The sequence below is a fragment of the Stegostoma tigrinum genome, chromosome 9 (genome assembly GCF_030684315.1).
Source record: "Stegostoma tigrinum isolate sSteTig4 chromosome 9, sSteTig4.hap1, whole genome shotgun sequence".
In the NCBI taxonomy this organism is placed as follows: domain Eukaryota; kingdom Metazoa; phylum Chordata; class Chondrichthyes; order Orectolobiformes; family Stegostomatidae; genus Stegostoma; species Stegostoma tigrinum.
Genome location: NC_081362.1, coordinates 63,318,758 through 63,340,954, shown reverse-complemented (window position 1 = coordinate 63,340,954; position 22,197 = coordinate 63,318,758). Strand labels below are relative to the sequence as shown.

General features: G+C 38.8%; 1 protein-coding gene across 1 annotated transcript in view; it reads left to right on the top strand.

Moving 5' to 3' along the window:
- LOC125454919 (synaptotagmin-14-like) overlaps positions 1 to 22,197 on the top strand; it is a 234,325-nt gene that overhangs the window by 63,836 nt on the left and 148,292 nt on the right. The window contains exon 3 of the mRNA XM_048536236.2: positions 867 to 1,031. Within this exon, the coding sequence (XP_048392193.2) occupies positions 867 to 1,031 (165 nt within the window). The remainder of the gene's footprint in view (positions 1 to 866; positions 1,032 to 22,197) is intronic.

Genomic DNA, 22,197 nt, shown 5'->3' with positions numbered 1-22,197 from the left:
ATTTCTTATTGTTGTGTAAGTATGAAATCAGACTCCAAAATATAAAACACAGCCCAACTTTCTCCTGGGTTCACCAGCAAATCATGTGTGGTGATCTAGCATTTCTAAGTTTCTCACAAAATATGAATGCATATAGAATTAGGCCTTTAAAATATTTGTAAGGTGTAATTGACACTTATGGAGTCAAACGTAACTATGAACAGTGACCAAACTAATGCATAATTATGTAACAAACTGACAACTCATTTTGCACCACTTCTGACTTTCTTTTCTACATACCTAAATAGAGAAGAAAATTGGTGATTTTACGTCTACCTGAACCAAGGTTTGGGACTTTTGCAAGTGCAAATAAAGAACTTGTTTATGCTTGAGATCCTTGCACTAATATTGGTTGCATTCAGGGAATTCAATTTGACAGATAGTCTGCAAAAAAAAAAGAGATGAGTTGCTTGCAAATTAATGCAGAGTTTGGAGTAGGAGGAATGTTCCACCCAACCAAATGGAAGCACACACCCATTTGCTGGCACACGGGGCCCAATGTCCCTTTGAACCTAAGGTCCTTAACCTTCAGACATATTAAGTCCTCAGTCTTCCTCCAATAGAGCCCAAGATTCTCAACCTGTAAGGCATTCAACCTTGGCCAGTAATCACCCTTCCCCTCTTTAGCTGCCACAGCACTGCGGATTATGGTAGTGCATAGGGCATGAATCCACAATTTTTTAACTCAAGGTGAGTGTGGTACCACTGAGTTAAGGTCAACATTTTTGGTGATATTTGATATTTGTATATATATTTGTATATATGCCTTTGGTTGTAGTGCCCATGGTATCAGAGCGATAATTTTAATGTATTTCAATCTCTTTCAGTGTCTCCAGAGGCAGTTGGCTTCCTCTCTGCTGTTGGCGTGATTGTCATTCTTATGATCCTTCTCTTTCTATATATCAACAAAAGACTGTGCATTGAGAATATAGGAGAGTTTCCGTGCCTTGACACAGAATACAGGGCCAGCAAAGATTTACAAGACAATAACCGTAAGTGATTTATTTTAGATATTAACTATTTTAGTTTTGTGTAAGTGGAAAATATATATTTCATTTGAAAAATATGAGCCTGAGCAAACTGAGCCTTTTTTATTTAACTAAATTTCTTTACATTACAAAGCTGTTAGAAATACAAATATCCTGTTACTTCTTCTAGAATGTCAGACTTTAGATTTAAGTTGAGTGACATTCTTTTGAATTCTGCAGTTTGTTTGAATAGAGTAATTGAAAATCTAGGGATCATTTTTATTGAACTTAGTTGTTGAATTCAATTCAAGATAACTTTAATTGCATCGCAGTAGTGAGTCATAATTCACTGGGTGTTCACTTTTTTCAAATAATTTGCTCTTTATACCTCAACAATCACTACACCTTATAGTATTCTAAAATTGCTTTGTGGATACTTCCATTTTACATGATTCTATTTGTAATATTTGAGATCATTCAATCTACAGATTTCCAAATACCTAAGGAAACTGAAAGTGGGTGGAGTCGGTTTGGGGAGAGTGAGTGGTTGGGGAGATGCAAGATTTGTAGGAAAGGATGGGGAGAGGCAATGAGTGCTAGTCTTCCATCTTTGGGCTACCACTGGAGAATCAATGTACAAATCATGAGATAAGGTGCCTAATTTCCTATTTATGAGCTCAACAGGCAAGGTCCCTGCCCATGATACAAAGATAAGAACATTCGGTCCTCATGCTGATATGGTGACGCGAAAGTTCCAGTTGTAGCACCCCAAGATTGACATTCAGGCTGGACGCATATCCAAGTTTTCCACATTGGTTTATAAGCTCACATTTCCTATTTCTTTCCTCAAAAACTACTTGCTCTTAAATCCAAAAAGAAGGACCATGTGCCAATGGCTCATGATTTAATATACCTTTGCAGATTTTAGACTAATTGTTGAAAATTTGTACATAACTGCTTATTAGATATGCATATCATAATTAATTTTAATTCATTTTGTATTTATTTACTAACAGAGGTAAGCTGAAAAGGATGATCAATTTGTCAACATTAACCAGTTGCACATTGGATCTGAATGAGGTTTTGCTTTCTTGGGGTTAAAAAGACTGCTTGCTTAAATGTCGTTTTTCAAGAGTTTTCAACAAAGCTTGAATTTTCCATCAGTATCCTCTATAGTTGAACAACTTAGCAGTGTTGTAGAGGGCTTGAGTGATGCAGTTGGGCAGGCTGGTTCTAGTGTGGCTGATTCAGTCACAGAGCAGGTAACACAAATCCTAAATGGCTTGCGTGCAGAAGATGAATCTTCTGAAGTTTGTACAGACAGTGGTGTAGCATCTCCAAGTATCAGCTCAGAAGTTGAAGTAAAGAAGCTGTCTCTTGAAACAAGGGAAGAAACAAGAAATTGCACAACAAACAATAATTCAGGAGAGTTGCAAGATGCAGAGAGATACGTTGTGTCAGAAATTACAAAAGAGAAAAGGCAGAATTGGTTACAACATCAGTCTCCAGTTTGTAGTTTAACAAGTGAGGTTTCTGCAGAGACAAGTACAAGGGATTCGAACTATAAACAAGTGGAAAACATTTCCTTTCCGCAGTCCACAGATATCTCAGATACTGTGGGACAAAAGGAAGCACAGCAGGACAAACCATCACTAAGTCACCTCACAAAATCAGCGAAGTTAAAACTCAGAGAAGTCACAGAAAGTCTACAGCAGATAGGAGAGAGTTATGAAGGTGTAGGCAATTATTCTGTTTCAGTTTGTAGCAGTGCTGCACAAGAATCTCAAATGATAGATGAAGAGAGTAAAAAATTCAAATGCACATTATCTGATGTAGATTTGAAGAAGACCAGTGATGAAGTTAATGATCTCCCTTTGCAAGACCAAAGGAACAGAACAAGCAAATCCGGCAAACATAAAACTGATGCCATAAATAGTCAAATTAACAACAATGAATATGTAGCAAATGATAGACAGGAAGTGGAAGTACCTAAAAAAGAAAAAAGGAAATCATCAACACTTGATATTGGAGACGTTAAAGCAACTAACCAAACTACTGTACTGGATGTGGAAAAGCAAAAAAAAGATACTGAAAGGAAAAGGTTACCCCACTGGCTACTACATGGTGCAAAGAAATCAACCATTAATAAACATGATGCTTCAGAAGAACGGCCTAAAAAACAGGAGGAAAGCCTTTCACATGTTGAAAAACACTCCAAAGATCATAAAAATAAGTTTCAAAGACAAAAGGAAGTTAACAAAAAAGGACAAAATGAAGTCACTTGCAGCAAAATATCAGAAAAAAGTGAAAAGGTCAAGGAAGAAAAAAAAGAAAAGAAAACTGTGGACAAAGGTGAGAGCATTTTTCCAACTTGACCTGCTGTAACTTCAGCCTGAACTATTCTGTCATCAACACTATACAAAGATTCAGAACTTTGCAATCTAGCCTTTGGAAGCACCGTACTATACCTGTTTCTGACTTTATGTTAGAGAAGTTCTCTATTTGACTTTTTTCCTCTTCTTCAAGGATAACTGAAGTAATATATTTTCCATGGCTGGCTTTCTTATTTCTGATGATGTCTGCAAGAACTTCAAACGTTAGCAATCATTTACCACAATGATATTGTGTGAAAAGTCTGGTTCTTAAAAGTTGTGTGGAAACAGTTCAGCAGTAAAGTAACCACCTCTGAGCTAAAATTCAGGTCAGGCAGTGTTGAATGGGATCCTTGGTCCTTTCTCTGTTCACTGATGTTTGCGAGATTTTGCAATAAGTTGCAGGTCTTCAATTTTAGATTAAAATCAAACATGTTTAATCTTCCCAATTTACATTGTAAAAGCTTACAAGATATATTCTACATCAATGAAAATATTTATTATATATTTAAATGTGTTGAGTGAGTTGCAAAGTTGAAACTCACTGCATTGGATTGTTAGTCAATAAGAATTCAGCTGGGGATAGGGAATAAAAAGTACTGGGATTGTGATTAGAGATAATATAGTCAGTGCAATGCATACCATTCTCTGCAGCTGCAACCAGATTAAAAATGTTTTCATGGGATGTGGCAACAAAGAGTCGGAACTGAACTAGAATTGTATTGCCACCTCTGACTCCACCTGATGTGTGTGCTATTTTATGGTTGGCAGGACCTTAATTGGCTGATTTTGCCGAAAGCATATTAAAATGTCTGCCTTCATTGCCTTCTGTTCTTAAATCCATTGTTCTAAATGGATATATGGTGAACATTGAAGTCACTTGGGGAGACCATAACAAGTGCATAATTATATTAAACTTTAAATGCACTCCTTCCATCTGACTTAAGTACTACCATTCCCCAACTCCTATACCCAGCAATCTCTCACCCCACCCACCCTCCACTCTTGATGAGTTTGTCACAATGAAATTACAATTTTAATAGGAGCAGGACTGTTTGGGGCCTGTCCTCTCTTACCCCATAGAAAAGTGTTGGAGGGCAGAAGTGGAGGCAGCATTTATGGCAGTGCTGTTTATTTGTTGCATAACCTCCGTATCTGTCAGTCCCATGTCGTCTAGTTACTTCTTAAAAAAGTTATACAACTTCAACCAGAATGTTATGAATGAATTTGCTCAGGTATTCACAATACTGATGCAGTCAAATTGCTATGAACACAAACCAGTGCCGAGGCAAAACAGGCCAAACTTTATTAGGAAACATTTTACTATGAAACAATACTATCTCTAATCCTACTTGGCCCCTGAATTTTATAATACTTCTCAAGTCTCTTGTAGATTTGTGCAGCTGCTCTCTCTGTCTCCTTGAGACTGCAAAGCTGCTTTCTCTTCGTCGTTGTCTTCGGATGGTCAACAGGTCTCTGCCTCTGGCTGTGCTGGTTTTCTCGGAAGTTCCAATTGATTGGTCGGCAGGTGAACCACGTTTTTATACCTTTGAGGATGGTTATTTGGAACTTTCTATAGTTCTGGCCAATCAGGGAGACACACTTCATAGTTTGAAACTTTGTCAGTCATTTGAGTGGCTTGCTACTGTTTGTTTCTTTGTGTAGCAGGACCCAGTGCCTTCCTGTCTGGGTTCTCCTTTAATTGGTGGATAAGTTGTTTCGGGTATATCTGTCCAGGATAACTCCTTTACGTCATGCAGATGTCATTGTCCCCGACTGCTCTTTTTGCACTGTGCTGGTGTGTGAGTTTTGTGACTTTAGAGTTTTACTTGGCCAATGTATCCAGAATCCCTTACCGTTTGACCAAGTTCAAAATCTATCTGTGTTTTAGCAGCCAGGAGGCTGCTACATTTGGGATGACTCATGTACTTTGATGGTTGGGTTACTGCCACAGTGGCAGGGCTTGGATCGTTTCATCAGGGCTATAGAAGAACTTAGACAGAAATATTATGTGATGGCAATGGTTTTGACCACCGGGCATAAAAATTTGGGATGCGCAGACCTCTGCTTGGATGAATGGTCCCTCGTGGTTTAATGGCTGGAGGCAGCTATATATTCCCATCATTCCCACCATGAGTACTGGCCACTGCTGGGATAGCAGGCGGTCACCAATGAAAGGGAGTCATTTTACCAGATCTGCAGGTGCCTTCAAAGTTTAGCAGAGGTTGGGGCTTGGCAAAACAGTGATGAGGGGCACATAGGATGAGGTAAGGACCCTGCCTTGGATGGGATTCTCCTTGGGAACAGGTTGTCCAAACTGGAAAGGCCCAACCTTCCTCCTCAGTCACACGTAGGTTATTAGCGGGCCACTGATAAAATACCAGTAGCAGCAGGAGGAGGCCCTTAGGTGACCACTATTTTGATTATGACTCCCACCACCTGCCTGCCTGCTTCCATGAGAATAAAATTCCATTCTTGGTGTGGGAGCAGTGGATCCCATTGTTGATGCCTATGTAGAAACAAGATGGTAGGTAAAACTAAGATTGTTCATCTGCAAATAGAATTTGAGTAACTGGGTTTTAAATGAATGGGTAAAATCTCTGTATTACTGACTGAGCCATATTGGTAGAGGGTGAAACAGATTGAAGAATTAAATGATCAGGTCAAAGAGTGTTGTTGGAAGAAAGTGTTTCAGTTCATTATCTACTTATCTACTCTTTAGATGAACTTTTCTAAGATCTGTTTTTATGTTCTTAATATTTTTATATTACCTTTTTTCTATTTGTTCCTTTCCTGTATTAACTTTTTCGTTGTCCTTGCCTGGTTTCTACAAATGTCCCAACTCAAATTCACCGCTGTTATGTGCAACATAATATGCCTCTTCTTTAATGTAAATGCTAACTTTTATTTCCTTACTAAGTAATCGATGGATCTTGTTGAGTTTTCTTTTAATGGAATGCATTTGGGGCAAAAATTTTGAATGTTCCTCACTGTTTATATACTGCTGTACCTTTCAGTCTGTTTACCCAAACTGTTTTAATCAGCTGTTCCTCCCTCATACTTGCATAATAACCTTTTAGTTAAGTTTAAAATTCTTAACTGGGACTCATTTAGATGAATCCCTAGTTGATTATGAAATATATTGTGCTAGGAAACTGTTGTGAAAGCAGCCTCCAGGCCCATCTTCCATATTGCCTTTTACAACTTTTTTTACCAGTCTGCATGAATGTTAAAACCCCTAACTTTATCACATTTCCCTTGTTACAAACTCCAATTATTTTTGCTTAATGCTAAGTCCACTGGTTGTAACTACACACACCAATGGTTTCTGACCCTGGTTACTCTTAATTTCTAGCCATACTGATTCTACATCCTGATCTTCTGAGCCAGGTTCCCTTCTCACACCTGTCCATATTTCATTTTTTACCTTCCTGATTCCATTCCCCCATTTTCTATTCTGTTGAAGTGTTGTGTAGCCTGAAATATTAATTTCCCAACCCAGTCACCTAGTAGTCATGGTCTGGATTTTCAAAGCTTGGATGTGAATCTGAATCCTGACTGAATTCCAAGTTCTAACTCCATACCTGAACTACATTAATCTGGACATGCTACTTTTAAATGTGTATTGTTTGATTGGTCAGCTGGTGAGCTTGGCATCCAGTGCCAGGCACCAACTACCTCCCAAGAGGCAGGAACTACCTACCTGGAACCAGAAGGAAAGGAAAACAATAGTCATGCTGCAGGTTGCTGTTATCCTGCCAAGGAGAGAAAGCAGCTCATGACCAGGCAAATAAAGGTGGTGCAAAGTGATCATTGGTGATAACTTGATGCGCAGTTCTCGACCAGCTGGTTGTTAACATCTCCAATTTCAGAAAAAAACACAGACGAAAATAAACCTCTATGACAGCTACATGTTCCTTTGACAGCTATATACTAAAATTCACCACTTTGTGCGAAAAGGCTGGAAAAAAGACTGAAAATCCCACTCTTTTTCTGACAAGACCCTTAACAAGTTGCTCAAAGAATTTTAAGGGTCATTTACTGGGAGCAAGGTTTCTCATTCTTTCCCTCTTGCAAGTCCTTTCAAAATTCCAAGTTGCCCTTGACTTGATGGGATCAAATACCTTCCTCTGCAAATGCAATTTTTGAAACTCTTGCACTCATTTTCACCTCCGTTGACAATTAAAAATATCGCCCCATATTTCTGTAATGGTGATTGGATTAAACCCATTTATCTCAATTTGTGTTGCTAGTGTGTCTTGCATACAATGAATGCTTCACATATTCTGGTAAAAAGAAATTTTATTGTTTATATTGTTCTTTATATGTTCTTCTGGCTATAATATTGCTTACCACTACTACATTTTTCATGTTTGCTAATGCATTGGTATATTGACAAAATTAGACTTTGCAGTATTCAGTGCATTTTGAGAATGAACATTGCAATTCTCTCAATATTTTATTTTTATTAAAGTAGTAACTGATATAGAGGAGGTTTTAATATATATTGGGAAGATAAGCCCTAGAATTCAGTCTAAAATCTGTATCTTACTGTCTTGCTTGACACCAATGAACTGAGTATACTTGAGGACTGCATTTAGTCTTCTCAGACCTGAATGGCTTAGAAGTTCTGATTTTACTGCTGAACTAGTTCTACGTCATATTTAAATGCATCCATAAATTTTATCTGCTAATACACTATTTTTGGTAAACTTTCTGTCTCTTGACTCACTGTGCTTGCCTTTTCTCAAATTACTACAATGCCTTTTGCCTTGATTTTTCTCTTCAGATTTCCAAATTTGCCCTCACCTGACCCCTCTACATCATTCCCCAACTTTTGTTTAAAGCCCTAACTGCAGTCTGAATTATATAATGCTCGAGGATGTTGATCCTAGATGGTTTAAATGGAGCCCAAGAGTCCAATCTATTGGAACAGCTCCATCTTTCCCAAGTACTTGGTCCCTTAAAGGCAGAGACAGGAGAAATTATCATTGAGAATGAGTCTTTAAATACATTATTTTTGTGTCTTTTTTCACAGTAGAAGAACCAAGTTATATACAAGAAGTAGAGAGTAAGCAAGGGAGTAATAAAATTGATGAACTGAAAATATTTAATACCAGCAATGATCAAGTGTTGGAGGGTCTACTGAAAGCTGGCAAATGTTCTGGAGCTGGGTTCTAAAAGGGACAGCTGCAGAGATATTGGATGTGTTAATTATTATTTTCCAAACTATAGGAAGGCAAGGATATAGGAATGACAGGTTACTTAGTTTGACATCCGGAAATTGCTGGATTTTATTATTAATCAAGTATTAACAATGAGCTTAGAAAATGATAATTGGTTAAGCATGGTTTTAGAAAAGGAAAATCATAATTGACCTTTAATTGTGAGGATGTTTATGAAGGTAGAAAGAAGTGAATGAATAGATGTGGTATATATGGCTTTCCAAATTTTTTTGAAGTGCTGTTGTCCTCTCCCCTGTGGCTAAAAGTCTGGGAGGAGAAGATTGCCCAAGGTGCCTATTGTTGATCCACAGTAATTTAAAACCGAGCGTGGCATTAATTGCTATAAGATGATACTTCCACCACACTCTCATGAAGCTCTTCAGCCCTGGAAAGCCATTGCCTAATTGGAAGGCCAGCATCTCTGTTGTTCCACCTGTGCCAACTGGCAATGATAGCCACTAGTGGGACTGCAGGCAGTTCCAGCATGGCAAGAAACCCAGATTGGAGTTGGTGTTTTAAGCAACTGGGTGTGCAGAGTAGTGTGTTGGATTCAAGCGGCTGGAGGGGAGAGCTAAAAGGTGGTGGGACCCACAAAGAAGTTCCCTGTATGTGTTGACACTAACCCATGCTGAAGCTGCATGGTTACCCATATGATGTGGGCGTTCCCCTGCTGTATGTAAAGTAAGCAAGATGGTGTGATTAAGACCTTACATTGCCATTAATTTGCCATTAATAGGATTCAAAAAGCTGAAGGGTGCGCAGGTTGGTGGCTCCCCTAACTCATGGAAAAGTTTGGGCAGATAGGGAGGGGCATGTAGTTTGTGTGAAAGCCACTCACTGGATTTTTCATGACCCTGTATTAAAGCCCATGAGCAAAGGAGTGTAAAATCTAACACAAAGAGTAGAGGATAATATATTGGCATGGATGGAAGATTGTTTAATGGACAGGAAGTGGAAAGCGGTGATACACAGACCATTTTCAAACTGCCAGGCTATAATTGGAGGAGTGCAACGAGGATCATTGCGTGGGCCTCAACTGTTTACAGTCTATGTAAACTACGTAGAAAAATAAATACACAGAAATTGATAGAATTACAGTTGATGACAATGTTTGGTGGGGGTAGAAATGTGAGGAGCACTTTGTGACTGCAGAGCGACGTAGAAACGTCAAGGGAGTGAGCAACAAAGTGGAGAATGGTATACAATTTGGGAAAATGTGAGAATATTCACTTTGATAGTAAGAATAGAAAAATGGATCTTTTTAAAAGGCATGAAACTTTTAACGTTTTTATATTCAGAGACTTTGATCTCATGAGGAACGGTAACTTTGCATGTAAGTACAAGCAAATAAGAGGTTATGGCTTGGGACCTATATCGTTCAGAGATTTAAATGCAAAAATAAAGAAGACTGTGATAGAGGGATTTTTGACATCACAGCAGAAATATTGTCTATGATTCATTTCTAACAAAAAATAAATTTGCTTTGGAGTTGGCTCAATGAATGTTCTTGAGATTGATTTTGAAGATGAGAAGTTTGGTCCGATGATGAAAAATTGAGTAAATTGGACTTACAGTAGAACATAGAACAGTACAGCACAGTACAGGCCCTTCGGTGCACGATGTTGTGACGACCTGTTATCCTACTAAAGTCAATCCAGCCTACATACCCTATATTTTACTGTCCTTAGAGATAATGGGAACTGCAGATGCTGGAGAATCCGAGATAACAAAGTGTGGAGCTGGACGAACACAGAAGGCCAAGCAGCATCTTAGGAGCACAAAAGCTGATGTTTCGGGCCTAGACCCTTCATCAGGAAAAGGGGATGGGGGGGGATTCAGAAATAAATGGGGAGAGAGGGGGAGGCGGATCGAAGATGGATAGAGGAGAAGATAGGTGGAAAGGACAATATGGGTGGGGAGGTAGGGAGGGAATAGGTCAGTCTGGGGAGGACGGACAGGTCAAGGGCGCGGGATGAGGTTAGTAGGTAGGAAATGGAGGTGCACCTTGAGGTGGGAGGAGGGGATATGTGAGAGGAAGAACAGGTTAGGGAGGTGGGGACGAGCTGGGCTGATTTTGGGATGCAGTGGGGGGAGGGGAGATTTTGAAGTTGGTGAAATCCACATTGATACCATTGGGGTGCAGGGTTTAAACCAGCCCAGCTCATCCCCGCCTCCCTAAACTGTTCTTCCTCTCACCTATCCCCTCCTCCCACCTCAAGCTGCACCTCCATTTCTTACCTACTAACCTCATCCCATCCCCTTGACCTGTCCGTCCTCCACGGACTGACCTATCCCCTGCCTACCTCTCCACCCATACTCTCCTCTCCACCTATCTTCTCCTCTGTCCAGTTTCAGCCCGCCTCCCTCTCTCTCCCTATTTATTTCAGAATCCTCCCCCCATCCCCCTTTTCTGATGAGGGGTCTAGGCCTGAAACATCAGCTTTTGTGCTCCTAAGATGCTGCTTGGCCTGCTGTGTTCATCCAGCTCCACACCTTGTTATCTTATTTTACTGTCCTCCATGTGTCTATCCAAGAATCGTTTAAAAGTCTATAAAGTATCTGACTCCACTACCTCTGCCGGCTGCACATTCCACACGCACACCACTCTCTGTGTAAAGAACCTACCTCTGACATCTCCGCTATACCTTCCTCCAATCACCTTAAAATTATGCCTCCTTGTAATAGTCTTTTTCGCCCTGGAAAAAGTCTCTGACTACCCACTCTGTCTATGTCTCATCATCTTGTAAACCTCTATCAAGTCAAACGTCTCATCCTCTTTCTCTCCAATTAAAAAAGCCCTACCTCCCTTATCCTTTCCATATAAGACCTGTCCTCCAGTCCATGCAGCATCCTGGTAAATCTCTTGTGCATTCTCTCTAAACCTTCCACATCTGCCCTGTAATGAGGTGACCAGAACTGAACACAATATTCCTAGTGCGGTCTAACCAGAGTTTTATAGAGCTGCAGCATAACCTCATGGCTCTTGCTCTGCCAATGAAAGCCAACACACCATACAGCTTTCTTTACAACCCTATCAACTTGGGTAGCAACTTTGAGGGGTCTATGGACGTTGACCCCAAGATCCCTCCCTCAGTTCCTCCACACTGCCGAAAATACTGTCATTAACTCTGTATACTGCATTCAAATTCGACCTTCCATAATGAATCACTTCACACTTTTCTGGGTTGAATTTCATCTGTCACTTCTTTGCCCAGCTCTGCATCCTGTCAATCTCCTGTGATAACCTACAACAGCCCTCCACACTGCCCACAAATCCACCAACCTTCGTGTTATCAGCAAGCTTACTAACCCAACCTTCCATTTCCTCATCCAAGTCATTTATAAAGGTCACAAAGAGCAGAGGCCCCAGGACAGATCCCTGCAGAAAACTACTGGTGACCGAACTCAAACTTTCCATCTACTACTACCCTCTGTCTTCAATTGGACAGCCAGTTTTGTATCCAGACAGCCAAATTTCCCTGAAACCCATGCCTCCTTACTTTCTGAATGAGCCTACCATGTGGAACCTTATCGAATGCCTTACTAAAATCTGTATGCACCACATCCACTGTTCTACCTTCATCGATGTGCTTTGTCACATCCTCAAAGAATTCAGTAAGGCTTGAGAGAGTGATATTAATATATTATACATACATTATTAATGCGAATCACCATGTTATATTTCATTAGTTTTAAAGGTACACAAACGGGAAACATTAATGTTGCATAATCTTCCTTAGTTTCAGTATTTTATCTCTTGGATCCGCTGGTACGAGGCAGCGTGTTTCCATCTTGTTGGTTGTAAATTTGTCAATCAACATTAGAAAACTGAGTGAACTCATGGTGATCATACAGAGACTATGTTGAGGACTGTGTGATTGACCATGCCATTAAGAATCATCTAGTGATTCAGAATAAGTCAGCACAAAATCACGTAAAAGGTTTTTAATGTTTGTTCAAAAACGCTTTTGATGAGGGGTCATGGGGAACACAGGGAAAAGAGTAATGGGATAATCTATATAGTGATTAATTTAGCTTTCATTCCAAGCCATCAGCTTAAGTGTAACATCATGTAAAATTATTGGTGTAGCATACTTTTAGAATCTGTTTTAAGGAGCACAGATTTCATAGAAAAATTGCAGGGATGTACTTCTGAGCCTCTATAAGGCTCTGATCGGCCACATGTTGAGTATTGTGCATAGTTTTGGGCCCCATATCTCAGGAAGGATGTACTGGAGTGGGTTCAGAGGAGGTTCACAGAATGGTCCCAGGAATGAAAAGCTTAACATATGAAGAAAGTTTGAGGATTCTGGGTCGATACTCGATGGAGCATACAAGGATGAGGGGGGATCTAATTGAAACTTACAGAATACTGAATGGCCTTGACAGAGTGGATGTTGGGAAGATGTTTCCTTTGGTAGGAGAGACAAGACCCAAGGGCACAGCTTTAGAGTACAAGACAGACCTTTTAGATCGGAGATAAGGAGAAACTTCTTCAGCCAGAGAGTGGTGAATCTATGGAATTCACTGCCACAAAAGGCTATGGAGGCCAGGTAATTGAGTATATTTAAAGCAGAGATAGGTTCTTGATTGTCAAGGGGATCAAGGGCTATGGGGGGAAGCAGGAGAATGGGATTGAGAAATTTATCAGCCATGATTGAATGGTGGAGCAGACTGAATGGGCTGAATGGCCTAATTTCTGCTTCTATGTCTTATGGTTTCACGATAAATTAGGAGAATGAGAGGAGATCTCATTGAGGTATACAAGATTCTGAAGGGTTATGACAGGATAGACACTGAAAAGTTGTTTCCCTAATTGGGCAATCTTGAACGATAGGGTACAATCTCGGGACAAAGGCTCGATCATGTATGTTTGTGATGGGAAAAACTTCTTTACTCAGAGGATCATGAATTTTTGGAATTATCGGTCCCAGAGGGTGGTGAATTATCCATCACTGAGTATATTGAAGGCTAGGATAGGTTTTGATAACTTTAGGGGAATAGATAGTGAGCAGGGAAACGAATGAGGCAAAAGATCAGCCAAATTGTTGTGAACGGAGCAGATTGGAGGAGCTGTATGATGTAAACCTGCTTTTATTTTGCACCTTCTAATGGAAATCCCATTTTATAAATAACATATATCTGCAGTATATCTTGTATACCTGTAGGTGGCAATGTTAGCAAGTTATGTAATAGTTTCTGCAAAGGCTTCTGCTGTGTTATCACACTGCAACTCTCTTCACAGTTTTATTGACTGAGTATGGATTTTATACTATATGGTACAATTGTAATCTTCTGCTAATCTGTTCTTTTTGATTAGAATAATCATGATTTAAAACACCACGTCCTAATCATTGCAGAGCAAAAACTGCTTATGCCAATTATTGAAATAGTATTTTCTGTCATCAAATGAAATGGCAGGAGTGTGTTGTAATATTCTTCTTTAGTTGGTGCATTTTGTTTTACTGTATTATAAAGGTATATTTGCACATTCTTCTATTTAATTGACACAGTCTTCAACTGGGTCAGTATTTGGGGGACATGGCGAAACATAATGCACACGTATAAAAGAATTGAACTGTGAGAGAAGGCTGTTTGGAGATGTTTCTAATATTGACATTAGAATATGAACATTTTTTTCACATTGGTTTAATTTTTGCATTGCATTATATATGTATACAGGTATATATTTAATTTGAGCAGAAATTAAAGTAAGATGATTGGTTTGTAGTTGATAGTTGCTCTTAACAGTTTGATATCTTTCAGAAATAAATGGAATGATTGAATTGGATGGTTCTATATGAGGTCTTCATTTACAATTAGTAGGTTACATAATAAGCAGGTATCTGTCTGAGTTTGATTTAATCAACACTGTTGGTGGTGAGAAAGATGGTTTTTTTGTGCCATGTGGAAATATGCACTGAATATGTGACCTGTTATATGCAATAATTATTCAAATTTGTTTTTCCAATTTTTCTGTTTTGTACCTCTGCTATTGTAGACCATAATCTTGCCAGTAAGGTAGGAAGATCATCTGGATCAGATAGTGTGCGAATATGAAATAAAAACAAAAGTTGGGGAAAAGCTCGGCAGGTCTTGCAGCATCTGTGTAGACAAATTGGACTTAACATTTTGGGTCTGGTGAGCCTTCCTCAGAACTGCTGGTAGCTAGGACATTCTTCTACATATAAACTGACACCAGACCCAAAACATTAACTCTGATTTCCCTTCACAGATGCTGCCAGATCTGCTGAGCTTTTCAACTAACTTCTGTTTTTGTTTCTGATTTGTAGTTCTTTCATTTTTTATTTAGTTTGTGAATATGTCTGATCCTCTCTTAAGCTTGCTGCTCATTTCCACATTCTCCCTTTCAATCCATCCAAGCTATCATAATTTTGACTTTTCCTTCTAAAGTGAATCAACACAGGTTTCAGGAAGAGCATTTTGATTTTCTTCAAGAGTATTCTATAACCTCCTAATTTGAACATTGAGTTCAACAGTTGCAACTTCAGTCCCATTTTTCTGTCAGTTTAATCAGTTCTACCATTTGGGTTTTGCTCATATTTGTCCTCTTAAGTGTTAACCAATTGAAATGTATTTGAATATCATCAGCAGTTTTCGGTCCTTTCTGGTTTGTTTAAAGAAGAAGATTCACTAGTTAATAAATAAGTGTCTTTATTTGCATAATTATAATTTAGCATCTTATCTGTTTTTCTTAGCCTTGTTCCTTTTTAAGTCTCACAAAAGTGTACATCTTCCTTGCCTTTCTAATTTTGATAGAATTTTATCTCAAATTTAACCTTCCCTTTGTTTTTTCAGATCTCTGTGCATATCTAAAAATTCTGTTTATATTTCAGACATTGTTGGTTTTTGTAATTCCTTTTGTCTACCAGCACTTTTTTGTGATAAACTTTTTACAGGGTTTTAAAAAGCCTACTAAGATGGTTCCGCCAACCTTTTTCATTCTCTTCTGTGGAATCCATTTTGTAATTTATGTTTAAAACTAAACTCATTTTTATAAAAAGCAATCTGGACAAGAGTGAAATTTGGTACAGAGAAAGTTCATCTAAATCTACTTGTATAAGTGACCACCCAGGGAGAGGCTGTCTAGTGTTAGTCAATCCATAGCTACAATGGGGAAATGTCTCGTTTATTATTTGTAATTCATTTAGCAATGTATAGTTCAAGTAATAATTCAACAAGAAAACACTGTGGTACTTAAGCAACCAATTTCTTTTTATTTTTCCTTCACTTAATGTCTTTGTTTTTAGAAGCATTATTTTTCTAAGGTGTTTTTCTAACTTCTGGGCTTGATTTATTGCAGACAGTCAGTTAAACACATTACTGTTTGAATGTTATTCTCAAATTAATAATGCCATTTCAGTCTTTGAGTTTTTATAGATAGTGCCATTCGTCATTAATTACTAGTAATCATTTTTTAAAATGGCATTAGAGTTACATGAGTTAGAACAGAAACAAAGCCACTGAATATGAATATTAAATTGTCACTAATATCACTAATGTCATTTTCCCAAATTACACTATAAATTTGCATTCTTTCATTCCTTGTTATCACTTAAGAGTTGAAGTGACAAGCATTATTTAATCTTCACAGGAGGTAGAAGGTTTTTCAAGTAGAAACAGAAGTTATTTTTGAAGTGTGAAAGGTGATGTGAAATTGTTACAATGTGATAAATAATAGATTATGAATGTAGCAGCAAAGAAGATAACTACATCCTATTGTCATAACATGCATTCCATATATGAGTGTATAGTTTATATATATGTATGCATGTATATATACATATAGTTATGTTCTGACACAAGGATTTTGACTGATAATTTACAGCATCCGCAGTCTTTCAGTTTTTATTTTGACTAATAAGTTTATTCCAGTAGCAAATATACTACTGTTACTTTAATTCTAGAGTACCATATACATCAAGAAAGTATTAGGTGACATTATTCGACGTAATAAGAAATAAAATGCAATTCATACATGGTGTTTGATATTTTTTGAGGTAAACATTTAAAGTAAAAATATGAAACTCAGCATGAACAAGAATATAAAGCCTATATTCTTCTATAGATGATACGCAATCTGCCCTGTCAGGGAGTCTGACCAACAAAAGTGATATCTGAAAGGGATGAACAATCCTGAAACTTCTTCAGTCTCAGTAAAATCTTCTCAAAAGTCTCAAAGATAACCTAGTGAAATTATGGGCACCATTCTGACATTACAACCAGTATTATTCAACTATGACTGGCTGATTTCCAGGGATTTTGTAGGCAATTTTGACCTCTTATGTCTAGCGGCAATCTGACATACGTAAATAGAACACTTGGGTCTGGACTTTACATTTAGAAATTGAGACCACTGTCTTTGCAAGGATGTGTAAAATCTGTTGTGATGATGCCATGTCACTAACCAAATGTCATCATACCTATCTCTGCTAATATAGTAAGTGTTGAAATCAGCAACACACCTACTTTTCAAAATTCCATTTCTGTTTATAACCCAGAAGTGGTGTCACACACATCCTAATGGCTTTTTCCACCACCAGATCACTGGTGGCAATTTTCATTTATTATCCAGCACCATCAAATGATCCGTTTTGCCATTTGTTCAATTTACATGCAGAACCCAGTAAGGCCAATGCAATAACACCGAATGTGAGGGAGAGATCTAAGTCAAAACAGAGTTGAAAAGGGAAATAAAGCACCCTATCCTTTACAATGCCCACCTAGCTCTGAAAGCATCAAGAATATCAGTGGACACTGTACACTCATTTTCTAATGATACCCAGGCTCAAACGTAGCCATGAAAGAGAGGCCGGCAATTAGCAACTATGGCCCCCTCCAACCAGATGGCCAGAGATCACGAGTGTGGGGCTGAAATGTAATCTAAAGTCCAACAAAAGATTTTTCAAATGACTGATATATATCACACACACACACACACACACACACACACACACACACACACACACATATGATCCACAGACCCCCAGGAACCCAAAATAAGCTGCTGGGCATGGAACCCATGAACCATCATGATCTACAGATGGGGCTGTTGCATTCACCATCCTCCATCCCAGGTTCTCTCCAAAAGGGATCTCCACCACCCAGCAGTAATCCCACTTTTTTTAATTAGCTATTAACAAGCTGTTAACAAGTCAATAGACCTAGCTAATGATTACAGTGAGAAATCTGTACATACAGACTGAGAGCAAGTATAATGATAGTCACCATCCACGTCCATCATTGAACATGCACTTTAGATGCTGAGACAAATCAGATGGCACTGTGCAATTTGCTCTTTGTAGAGTCTCACTCTGGTTGTGGTCTTGCACAATCTGGTCTTCCAGAGATGAGAAGTCTTGGTAGAGGAGGATCAAGTGGAGAGAGCCACATCCTTTGAAAATGAGTCTGATGAAGCAGAGAGTGAGCCACACCAGTCACCTGCACACCCAGTATGCTGAGTGCTTCTGATGCCAGAGAGTTGTGAAATTCTGTAACAGTGCTAAGCTCTATTGTCATACCTCTTGATGCACCAGAAATTGAGCCCAAGAGTCATTACGTGTAAAAATATGAGTAAACCATCCAAGTGCCTGATTTTATCTAACTGTATAATTCAGGTTACTAGAATAGGCAGACCTGGTTCTTATAATTAACGGGAAAATCTCTGTTGCAGTCAAACAGTTTTAACTATTGGCAGGAACGAAACATTAATAACTAACTTATACCTCTACACCTGTAACTCTATCTCTTTTAGAAAATACAAATAAACAAGACAAGATAAAAATATTGCAAGTAGGAAAGGAATGAAAATGTCACTGAAGCACAGTTCTGGCACCAGTCTAGATTACAGGCATTGACGAGACGTTTTCCTTCAATTCCCTTCTGATTCCTTTCATCACTTTCTTGACATGACTTTTTGGACACATTGAGTCACAAGCTTTCATTCACTTAAGGTTCCCCCTGACCTGCCCACCTTTTCCTTTCAACAAGGGAGTTTTCTGAGAGAGAGAGAGAGAGAGCATGACCAGCTGCTCGGAATTCTCTTTTACTTTTTCACTTGCAAAAGGGAGGGAGAGATGTGCTTTTTGATGTGCTTTTTCCTTCAGAGGCTGAATGTTTCTGCTGCATTGTCCAAACTCAAAGCTATAGCCATCCATCCAGGAATCAATCAAGAAACTGTTACTATCCTGGCTCCAGGACACAGACAACTGGGCCAGGTTGAAAAATTAGTCAAAAATCTGTCGTTGGGAAAAACTGCTCTGAACACACACCAATAATGTCAAGGTGTCTAACATCATACCACACTGCTTGATGAGGCAACATTGTAGATACAACTCACAACAAGTTCAAGTATCTTCTGTTTTAGAAACTGCAATATCTTCTTCCATAGACTCATGGTTTAAAACCGTAAGTTTTCCTATTTTGTACTCCATTGTCCATAAAAGAAAGTGATTTTTACACCATTGGCTCTGTATTGTCTACTTATCAATAACGTCTTGGCTGCATTTATCTTTCCCTATATCTGTCATGCATGATCTTTGCAGCTTTAGCTGGGGAAACAGACAGGTGAGTGTTCTGCCAATAAAGACATACTAAATGAGGCTAATCAGAGGAATGCACATGAATACCCTCCCTGAAATCATGTTTTAAATATATGACCAACATGTCATTTGTACATGGGCAACAATTCTCAATGATTTTAGCACATTCACAGGTCTTTCAGTTCATAAATTTTTTTCTCCTACCACCTACCACCACCACCACCCAATCAAAGAATCTCAAAGTGCGAGGAGGAGGAGTTGCATTTCTGCTTTGTGTTACCATGTTGCCTTGTATGCTTGCTAAAACAATAGGCATGACCACAGTTGACACATAGTGCAGGTATACACATAAAGTGAAATTATGATATGTCATATTTGGATAACCAGAAATTCAGGCTGTGTGAAGCTTCTAGAATAGAATGATGCCAATGGCAAGACAAAGTTCCGTACTGGCAAATCTGGATTAGATTCTGAAGACGGGCCACTGGACTCAAAATGTAAGCTCTTACCTGCTGCTACTTTTTAGAGTTCAAAAGAATTCACAAAGCTCTGACTCTAAACTGTGTTCCAAAGACCACTAATTATAGTGTACTTCCTGCCAACTCATGGTTCACAGCATGTCCCATCTTACCCCCACCCTTTCCCATCCTAGAGGCCCAATTGGGCAAACTGGCCACACTTGCCCTTCCTAATTAACTGACTTTCTGACAGGCACACATTAAATGATATTTGATATATTTGATTTAATTACTATCACTTGTATCTTTCAAAGTACAGTGAAACGTATTGCATTGTATCACCTCTCTTCAGCACCATCTTAAAATACAGAAAATAAACCAAAATGTAGAAAATAAAGGTTGCAAAATGAAGAAATAGAGAAAAAGTGTTTAACTTTACAGGCCTTGTTAAGTGCTGTGTCATGGGCCGTGGGTCTAATGGCCAGGCACGATTCTCCTTTGCTGCTGCTGGAACAAAAATTACCACTCTTCAATGTCATCTCACTTTCACCAATGCACTTGTCACTATGAGTCCTCGATGGATCTTTCCAATGCAGATGCTGCCGGATACCACACCATCCAAACTCGACTCTGCTGCTGCCATGAGTCTGCTTTGAGCCCACTTCACGAATGTGGCTGCTGCTGATGCCACCTGGCCTCATACAGCACCAAAACTCACCTCCGCTGTCGCCTCTTTGAATCTGCGCTGGACACAGATGCAGTTTGGAACCTAAACTCGCCTCCTTCACAGCCACCATGACTTGGCGGTGGGACTACCTTGACAATGCAGAAACTACTGGAAACAAAACTTGCCTCCAACACCACTGCTGGGCCTAACTGCCACCATCAATGCCATTGCTATGACCGAACTCTTCACTAAGAGGTAAGTAAAGTAAAAGTGAAAAAAAGACAAAGAAATGAAAAAAAAAGTGGATGGAGTGGATGAGCCTGGGCTCAGAAGCTCTGCTCCACCACCATCTTACTGGATGCTCTATTGGCTGCAGGATGTTTTATTAGACATCTTTAACAGGTGTGCGTAGGAGAGAAATACACGCTTTCTGGCTGGACACATGCTCAATGCTGAGAAGTGTAACATTTACTCCTAGATTTGCATCCTGCTTAATATTACTTATCACTGATTTCATTGAAGAACAAAATTATGTACAGTGCAGGACCAGTGATGAACTACGTCAAATTGCCTGTCATATTTCAAGGGTTCTCAGCACCACACGAAGCTTGCTACTTTCTAAAACCCTTGTCCATTGCTGGCTGCACTCAGTAGTGTAATCTGCAATTTAGTTCCATTTATATATTTGAAAGATGTCAATTCATAAAGCTTTAGTTTTGTTTGATGCCTCTGTTTCTTCCTATAAAATATTTCATAAGGCACAGTATTTTCCATTTTTAATTTGTTACCGTTCTTGGGGTGAAATGTCTTTGCTAATTTTACTGAATATATATTCTACTAGATTATACCTGTATTTGCTTTATTTTAGTAAAAACAGGAGTTTGATCCTCTTCAAAAAGTTTGTTTATAATTCAATGGCATATACTCTGCTGATTATTGAAGGAAAATTTGTATTCTTCAAGTTTAAACTAATATGTAAATAATAAGTTATATTATTAATGGTTTTTGATTGTCCATAATTGGTTAACCTTACAGAGTCTTGAGGCTAATTCTCAATTCAAGTTTTTGATAATGTGCTGGAGGCAAATAATCCTCCCTGCTGTCTGTGAATGTTATCATTCCATGAATTGGCTGTCTGTGAATTTTCAGCTGTGTGGAGAAAAAAGTCATTAACAGTTCACCTGTATTTCCTGGTGATCATTAGCACTGGTCACAGTTCTCTGCCACCAGCTCATTGATTACAGTTCTGAACAATACTGTTCAGCATTCACCAGCGCATTCAGTGAAATACTGTATAAATGTTTAATAGCAATTTTGAGCCTAGAGGAATGAATGAAACAAAGTAAAAGCCATCACATGTCTTTTAGCTGTTTCTGGGCAGCATGTTTAGGGAAGTTATTTAATGAAGTAAAAAGTGGAAATGCTGGAACCATACAGCAGGTTAGACAGAATCTCCTGGGAGACTGTTGTCGTTTCAGGTTAATGAACTTTCACCAGAATCATTCACAAGGGAACACAAGGTGAGAATTTTAATTTTGAGGTACTGGGGACCAGGAGCAAGTTTAGGTTTGTGACAGAGAGGTATTCAGTGAGCTTAATTAGAAAATAGACATAAATGTTTGGAATGAATTGACATTTTACAAAGCAAGGATCATGAGAGGTTGGTCATTGGAAAATTTGATTAGTTGTGTCTGCAGGTGAAAAAGGCATGAATGAAGATTTCAATAGCAGATGGTCCAAAGTAGGCATTAAGGCAGACAGTGTTTTAAATATGGAAGCAAATAGTCTGTGTAATGTAAAGAATATTGGAGCAGAAACTCATTTTGGACCACATTGTATTGTGAAGATGAGAACTGTCATCTACAACTTAAGATTGTGGCTGAGAAGAAAATGGAATCAATGGCAA